General features: G+C 45.9%; 1 protein-coding gene across 1 annotated transcript; it reads right to left on the minus strand.

Annotated features, from left to right (window-relative positions):
* Positions 1–3,957: 3,957 nt before the first annotated feature.
* Positions 3,958–5,325, minus strand: LOC125534079 (uncharacterized). The gene is made up of 2 exons (XM_048697377.2): positions 5,108–5,325; positions 3,958–4,766 (listed from the first exon to the last, which is right to left on the minus strand). Exons 1-2 carry the CDS (start codon positions 5,291–5,293, stop codon positions 4,299–4,301), a joined length of 654 nt encoding a protein of 217 aa, XP_048553334.1. The 5' UTR covers positions 5,294–5,325; the 3' UTR covers positions 3,958–4,298.
* Between the last annotated feature and the right edge of the window lie 3,966 nt (positions 5,326–9,291).

The following is a 9,291-nucleotide window of genomic DNA, read 5'->3' on the forward strand; positions in this document are numbered from 1 at the left end:
AATTCCTGTCATCACTTGTGCGCTCTGCCAACCGCCAATCTATCGACTAAACCCTCTCGAAGCTAGCCACCATGCATGCACCTACGTCCGTCCTGTGGTGTGTCGCCGCAAATTGACAGGATCTGCACTGTGCATGGATAGATAAGAGAGGAGCAGGTCCACAGGGCAAGGGAAAAAGCTTGATGGAGTCTTCAGAAACAAGCCCCGCGCAATCAATGGTTCTCCGTGAATAAATGCAGGGTTGGTTCCCGGTTGACATTTATGCTCAAGACGTATACGTGGAAGTGGATTCAATTCAGCGCGGGGACGTACTACTCCACGACTACTTGCAGAGTTGCAGTTGAAGGATTGGAGCATCGAACAAAAGACATTGCACGTTTATCTACTTGTCCAATGCGACTGGATCCATCCTTGGTCTATCTGCTGGGTGTAGTAGTGGTAGCGTGTGTCATCTTGCTGGGTGCAACTGCTCGGAATGAATGCGCGCTAGCCTTCAATGGCCGTGCCACCGTCAATCTTTTATATTTTCTTCATTCAGCAAAGAAAGAAGAAAGGACGGGAGAAGATGAAGATCTGGCCTGGAGGAACAGTGAGTGTATTTCATGGATGTAGATACTAGATACGGTTGCACGTAGCTGTTCCCGGGTGAATACGCGTACGCATCACTGGTTATCCTGCGGGTACGCATTACTTACACCCGTCGCCATCGCATCAATTATTTTCCACTTTTTTAGATATACTCATTTCATTTGGAAACTTCTGTATCGAGCAGAAAAGAATGTATTTCTACAATTTTTTAATTTGTCTCTTTAATCTTGAGAGAGAAAATAATTGTTTGGGGCAATAGAAAAGAAACTTATCAGACAAAATGATAAGTTTTTTTTTTTGCGCGGAACTTATCTTTGTACTTAGGCGCAAAAAAACCTTATCAGTTTCTTCAATAAGCTTTTTTCTTTTGCATGAAAATACAAGTTTTTCTTTTGTGTGAAGAACTTACCAATATCGGCCCATTGATCCCTCATAAAAAAACACAAAATATCAAACCAGTGAATGATCAATAGAAACCGCCTATCTCCTAGACCTGACAGGCCCATTTCCATGGCCCAACACAGACATGACTCAACACAGCTCAACCTCCCCAGCCCAACCCAAGTATATGTGTGCTACCATCTCCTCCTGTGCGAGAGGCTCTGCCATAGACTCCCCTACTCCCGTCCTCACTCGAGCACACTCCGTCGCCGTTGACCCCGAGCTTCTTCAGGCTGGACATGCAGCGGGGTCGGCGAATTAAAATTTGGGTGCACCGATGAGAGAGGATGGAGTTCCAGTCACTGCAAGTGGGACCATTACGACCTGCAACGGGGTCAGCGGACGCGCTCGGGCACCTCCATATCCGCCTCATATTTGGGCTGGATACGAGGGGTGCCGGTCAGCCCAGGCGTTTGATGCGCACTGCTGAGTCGATTTTTTTTTGTGACCGGGCGGGCCACCCAGACATTTGAGACGGGTTTAGGGCGCCCGGCTATTGATGTTCTAAGAGAAACTCTAGCATGTCCCTTGTCCTAAAAGTTTAAAAATATTTGTTATCTCATTTTCTTTATTTTTAGGGAGTTCAATGTTTCTTCTAGAAGATCCTCTAAACTTCCCTCCAAAACACAAAAATTTGTACAATAACTCATTTGAAACACATATTATATAGTTCATTACATAATTCAGTTTATGTACCACATTAACATCGTACATAGCATAAATAAACAATTTAGGGTGTGCTCTGAAACTTCTCAGCCTCTCCAAAACTTCACAAAATCTGGTTTCTCGTGTGGCTTCTCGCTTGAGGTGGCAACTAGGAAATTGTTCGTCACAACAACTTCTCGATTTGGTCATTGTACCAGGCCTCCGGCCCATTTAAGCGCATGTAGCCCAGTCTAACTGTAAAAATCATTCGGTCCACTCGTTCTGAACGTCATCTCCCCGTGCATGCATGTGTGGAACATCTTTTTTGAACATCAGTACCGACGCAAGCGCTCATACATACGCGCATACACTCATCCTTAAGAATACGCACACACACACACACACACACCCTATCCTTACAAGCACCTCCGAGAGACTGAGCTGGCATGTTATCTTGAAATTTACGAAGTCACTGTAGGTGCCTCGTCGTCGACGGGAACGTCTCCTCCCACTGAAAGCCCATCACCGGAAATTCTGAAATAAATGCAAGAATAATGCGAGCACCAGGATTTAAACTCTGGTGGGCAAGGGATACCATTGTCACTCTAACCATCAAACCACAGGTTGATGGTCGGGCAGGAGAGAAAACATCGGAAGGGACAAAAAGAATGAGCGAACCGGTACGCAATAGACTAACTTAGCGGTGGCATCTAGTTGTAATATGTCTCAACTCTTGCTTCTTCAATTTTCAAAGCTGGGAAAGGCCAGCTTCTTAACTCCTCCGTTTTTATACTACGCGGCCAGCTAGCCTCTCAATTTCAAACTCCGCGGAGTCAGAGCCTTCGGCTCAACTCCAATCATGTAGGCGAACCAACTTGTGATTGGATGGTTAGAGGGACCGTGGTATCCCCAGCCCACCAGGGTTCAAATCCCGGTGCTCGCATTTATTCTTGGATTTATTTCAGGATTTGTGGCGATGCGCATTCAGTGGGAGGAGACGTTCCCGTCGACAACGAGGCGCCTATAATGACTTCGTAAATCTCAAGATGATATGCCGGCTCAGTCTTTCGGAGGTGCTCATAGGGGTAGGGTGTGCGTGTTGCGTTCATAGGGATGAGTGTATGCACATGTGTATGAGCACTTGTGTCTGTACTGATGTTAAAAAAAAGCTCCAATCATGCAGTTGGAGAAGCTGGCTGCCGGAGCGGGTACCGAACAGGTACTTAGTGCTTACTATATTTACACTACGTACATCAACATCAAACTAGGTCAAGCATTAAGATATAAAATATATAAAAATACATTACAGACAACTATGTACGTCGTCTCCTATAGTAAGAACAGCATCAGTGAAATGACTTCCATAAAACAAATTGTTACTGCTGATCCAAGGAGTATGAACTAAATGATTACAACAACTCAAGTGCAAGGTAAAGCTTCTTGAATTTCCTTCTTTGAGCTTGCTTCTCAACTATTTGGGCTTGCATCTCGTTGATTTGGACTTTCATATGTGTCTGTTAACGCATCTTCTCTCTTAGTAATGGTTGCAGTAGCCTATCATTTGTTTTACATAATACATTAGAAGACCAGCCCATATCTATGTGCTGCAAACAAATCATGTTTGTGTGTGTGCAATGTAGTGAGGAATGGGATTCGTATACCAAATTGCAAACATAAAATGCTATATGTTATACATCGCTTTTATGGCCTCTGCGAGCAAAAAAGTCTCAATTGAGATTCCCAAGTGTGTGCGAAGGTTCTTAAACAACAGGGCATTTGCAGCCGCAAAGGAGCACGGGAGAGGGGGGAGGAGCCTTCCCAATTTGGGTTGGCATCGCCACCAGTGCTATGGAGGTGGAGGTGCTGATGCAACAGATGATTCATCAGAGTAGGTACGCAATGACAGGGAGCTCATGGCCGAGCCAACTAGGATCTCCACCACGATGGCGATGAAGAACATTGTAGCATCGTCAACCGATGTGGCCTCTTCCCAGTGGCGGATCTAGAACCCAGGCCCCGGCCTGGCCAGGGAATGAGGCCTAAATCCTTTGTATTCTGTGGCTACCCCTACTCCTTCTGCTTCCCCAACCAATGCACGACTTGAAAAACTTTTCCAAAAAGAAAAGAAATCATTTGTCTTTCATCTTAGGCCTCCTTTGGTTTGGACGAATTCTATAAGAATTTCATAGGATATATGATTTCTACAGAGAAATTTCCTTTAGAGTCCTTGCCGAAAAAGGCTTCCACCCAGCTTTATAAATAAAGCAACCACCGAACACAAAGTCAACAAAGTACCATCCGCAAACACATACACACAAGGCCACCGCATGCAAGGTCTAACAGACAAGCACACACACAACATACGGGTTTAGCTGTGGGCACAACACAACAAGCCCAACACACAGACACACACACGCACGCACAACAAGCCCATTTTAGAGACCTTTGGTTTATAAACATAGGAAAATAAACATTACTAGCCTAGACTCAATGAAAAAAAATCTTACGATGTGAATCGAAGATTATCTTCTTTTCTATTCCTATTCATAGGTTTGTATATGTCATCTCATTTCCTTTATTTCTATGATTTTTCTACCTATAAACCAAGGGAAGGCTTATCTTGTTCACTCGGTCTCATCGGGGTCAGCATTCAAGTCAATCATGGGCTTCTTCCCGCTGCTGCGTGCGACGGGCTTACTGGGGAGCGGCGGCACCTTCGATGCACACCGTGGGCACCAGGGGGCGGCCTCGGTGATGAGCACGTATGTGAAGCAGGACGGGCAGGCGCACGCGCGCATGGCCGGGTTCGCGGCGGGCGACGCCGTGCTTGAAGGCGGCGAGCGGCTGCGCTTTCCCAGGGAGGAGGACGAGGATGAGGTGGACCCCAACGAGGAGGACGATGTGGCCGGCGATGTGGCGGCGCGCGCCGCGGCGGCGCGCTCTAGGGCGCAGCGGACCATGTCGAGGGTGCAGAACGCAGCGGAGGTGGTGGTGACGGCGGCGGTGGTTGATGCCGTGGGAGGCAGGTTGAGGTCCTGGTGGCCGTCTTGGGCGGCCTGGTGGCGATGAGGAGTCAAGAACGTCTTGCCCGACTGCACAAAAACAAGATTTTTTCCCCACCTTGTTAAGTACTAATCTGTATGATGAACAACGAACTCTGTAATCCCAGTGCAACAGAAACAAAAATTTGATCATCATGCTGATAGACCGATCAAAGAACATGAATTTGATCTGCGGATATAATCTAACCTAGAAAAGTATATAGTTCTCCGGAATATCATCTCGGACAGGAACCACACGAGAGCGAATTAATTAAACACCAAACATGCACGCACGCAGGTGTAACTACCCACACGAAGAAACAAACAAATCATCTAGTGATCGGAAGAACAGAGGAGCAGATCGAAACAGCAATGCTAGGAGGGAGACTCACCAGAAGGTCGAGCCGTTTCTCCCTGCCGGCGGGCACCTTGACCTCCAGTTCGACGACCTCGTCCTCCCCGCCGGCGTCACCACCGCACCCGCCGAGCAGATCCATGGTCACCATCTCCGGTGCTTTCCCCGCGCCGGCCCTACCCTTCCCCGCCGTCATTTTCCTCGTCCCTTTCTCGGCCGTCATTTGCCGAGAGAAGACGGGATGAGAGATCGGTGTGGCCGTGTGGTGTTTGGCAGTGCGTGGTGGGGCGCCCCTATATATACCATGAAGCTGCCGGCGCGACCGACACGCAGGGCCCACGTGCCAGCGAGCGTGGAGGGTAGGGAGAGCCATTAAGGATCATATATTAATTGTCGTTGGGAAATGGTTGGAAGATTATTAATGCCAATTAACTACCCGAAACAAATTTGGGGTCGCTGACGTGTTTAATTCACTCGAATCGAAGAGCCGGGATATGAATTCGTTTCCATGAATGGGCTGAATTTAAATCGTGGAAGAACCCTTGGGCTGCCGCTGCAATATCATGCTGGATTTTTTTATTTTTATTTTTTGTAAAATACCATGCTGCATTTATGTGTATTATTTGTTCGCTGTTTTATTGTTCATCAAGAAAATAGATGCAACCACTAAATTCATAGGTACCATATATTCAATAGTATCCGTCCATCCATATTTTAGTTCACAATTGAGCATTGCCGCGTCGTATAATACGTATATAATAATGAAAAAGATATTTTTGGAGGAGAATTAATTGATATATTTATATTGGATTATATCGCAACGATTAATTCCTAACTAATTGATTCTGGAGTACTATATGACGCGGTGCACAAAAGAGTACTATATATTTATATTGGATTATATCGCAACAATTAATGTCTAATCGATTCTGGAGTAGTATATGACACGGTGCAAAAAAAGTATACTATATATTTATATTGGATTAAATCGTAACGATTAATGTCTAATCGATCATGGAGTACTATATTACATGGTGCAAAAAAAAGGCAAACTCAGGGATACTGCATTCGGAGTACTATATATTAACATTGGATTACATCGCAATGATTAACGTCTAATCAATTCTGGAGTACTATATGACGTGGTGCAGAAAAAAAGGAAAGCAAACTCACGGATACTAGCATCCCGAGTCGACATTAAAAAAATGAGAGCCACTAGCAAGCCTCATGCTTCTAACTTAGGCGGGCTAGGCATCGACGGGCGCTGCTAGCCACTCGAGCTTTGCTCTGTTCTCGTGGTGACTCAAAATATCAAGAGTTTTTTTAACCCCCCATGGGACGGTGAGATGGTTCTCGCAATGAAAATTGTAAGCTGGAATTGCCATGGTCTTGACACAGATATGGAAATTCCTTTGCTCTTTGATGTTCAATAGTAATTGAAGTCTGAACTAACCTTTATGACTAAGATGTGCCTCGGTTAAGATTGGGCTTATATAATCCATCTAAATTAGGATTAATTTCATTTTCGAGGGTTGTGATGGTTGTAGCGCTAATCTTGTGTTAACTTGGAATATCGATGATAGTTATTTTGTAGGATATTGGCAAATTTTATGATGATAATGTTCAACTTGGTATGGTCCTATTGTCAAGCCATACATTTTCTCACCATCATCCCCCAACCCATTCCTACATTAGTCATACCATCGTAGTTCACTAATAGCAAACAAGCATGTGTACACGATCGTCATCATTTCCCATTTTCCCTCAACATCGAGGTTGTCAATGAACCACTCACGAATCCTAAGTGGACATAATCTAACCAATTCATGTCAATATTTGTGTCGTGTAATCTTGTCGTTTTTAAATTGAAGCAAAAACTAATTTTACTACGCTAGTCAGAAACTACTAAATATTCATGAGAAATCATTTTCCACACATATCCTAGAACACATCCAATCGGTTCCAAACTAATTGCAATTGACTTCAACTAGTTAAGTTTTTGTCCTTCCGGTATGTTCGGATGTAATTTTAATTAGTCATCTTGTTTCGAATTTATCACTTCACATATGTCATCAAGTACTCTCCAAGTAATTAACTCTCCAAGATGGTTAGCTGTACTCGACATGCAGACCAAGAATTCTTTCGTCCAATTAATCATTCCCAACTTCAAAAATAATGTACTCCCCTGTAACAATAACGTTTTACTTGCAAATGCCCCAGTTTCTTTCACGATCTATTTCAAAGTTATAAGACAGACAGCTAACTCTAAGATCATCTCTAGCAGATCTCGTAAATTTGGTCTTTCAAAATTATAACCGTCAGTTTAGCAGATGACTGTGTTTTTTCTGTCCCGAATAGATACCGCAAAATCGTACATCGCGCAATTTTTTTTGCGGGATCCTGCATAATCCGGACCGTTTCCGCTATAGTATGTATGGGAGCCGGCAGTGTTTTTGCGGTTTCCCATATCGCACAAAAGCGGTCGGCTGGAGTGAAATTTCCGCACCAACCACCGGCGCCGCCACCTCGCGAGCACCAACCGCCGCTGTCGTGGTAGCCTCCGAGCACCAACAGGCGCTGCGAGCGCCCCGCTTCCGCAGTAGCTCGGCCACATCCATAGCAGCTCAGGACAGCTCGGCCGCGAGCAGGAGCTAGGCGGGCCGACGCGAGCTGGGGCTGATCTCGGCCGCCAGCGAGCTGGACCCGTCCCACCTCGAGCTCTTGGATGCGTGCGTAGAGGAGGGCGGGGCTAAGTGCCGCGCGATGAGGACGGCGTCCGCCCGGCCGCGCGAGCTGGAAATGGCCCAAACGAGGACTGCGTCCGTCCGCCCGGCCGCATATATCAATCGCCGGACGCAAGCGCCCCGCGAGCTAGCCCCTTCATGACCATGGCATGAGGAGCCAATTGCAATTCAGACTACCCATTTAAGGGGGTTTATGCTATTTTGCAGGACCTTGTTGTAGATTTAAATACTGACTAGTGGGCTCCACATTTGACCGAAAGCGATTTTTATGGGATCTGTTCTGTCAACACGCACATCATACTGTAAATGTGCTATAAAAATGTTTTACGGGATCCTTTAAGACAATTTTAGAGGATAGACTTTTACATGATCTGCTAGATGCTCTAATGCACTATTATCTTGTTTAAAAAACACAGTTATACTTTATTCGTCTAGCCCACTCTTGCGAGCAGGGGCCGAACCCTAGCTAGCGCTGCCTCCCACCTCCTCCTAGCCTCTGATCCCCCCGTAGTCGTTGACGTGCTGCCCAGTAGACGTAGGCGGCAGCAGGGCTCTCTTCCTCCCCATTGGGTTGCATGCAGCACGGTATACGGCATTCATCTGGGACCGCGGCTGCAACAAGGAGGACAGTTGTGTCGGTGACGCGGGCAGGGCGTTGGAGCTTCAGCGGATGCGCCGGCTCGGCTAGGAAGAGGTTAGCTGTACTCAAAATGCATCATGGTGGCAGTGGTTAGCTATACTCAACATGCATCATGGTGGCAGTGGTGGCTATGTCTCTTGGCCATGTGGGTGGCGAGGCTGTAGCGGCGGGTGGCTTGGGCTCTTTCTGAGTCGTTGGCAATGACGACGCCCGAAGCCAAATGCAGAGGTCTATGTTCATCTCAGTTGTCCTAGATACCTCGCTAGCATGGATGAGCTGCCAAGGAAAAGCTACGCTCTTGTTGATGAAGTTGTGATTCTCCTCTCCATATCGGTTTCAGGCAATGACCCTTGTTCGTTTCGGACTCAACAGCGGCGATACTTTGCGTTGTTTCCATCCCCAGGGCGTTCTCGTGGAAGTTAGGTGCCCTAGGATGTGCCATGGTGTTGTCTTGGAAACTTCATGTCTACTTTTTCAACAACGCAGTCGCGTGCATTTTATGTTGTTCAATTATGACTTAACATAGAAAATTCTACCATTACACATAAGAAGTGTATTTTTTTCTGGACAGCAACTGTACATTTTCTGTGAGGGATAAGAACTGTATTATGTCCACATGTTTCTCACACGTGTCGATTGCACTCGCCTGCACCATTGTGGATTTATCACCATGCTAGCAGAATCGGATATTCTCACTCGCAAAAATAAATAAATCAGATATGCTCCATCTACTTCGAGCTTTTTCAGATCTATCATTGTGATCAGTTTCTACTCCAGGTGCACATGCATCCGGATGAACAGTAAATTTATAAAAAAAACCTAAATTTTCTTGTAACA

The sequence above is a fragment of the Triticum urartu genome, chromosome 2A (assembly GCF_056163025.1).
Source record: "Triticum urartu cultivar PI428250 chromosome 2A, HENAU_Tu73, whole genome shotgun sequence".
Classification (NCBI taxonomy): Eukaryota; Viridiplantae; Streptophyta; class Magnoliopsida; order Poales; family Poaceae; genus Triticum; species Triticum urartu.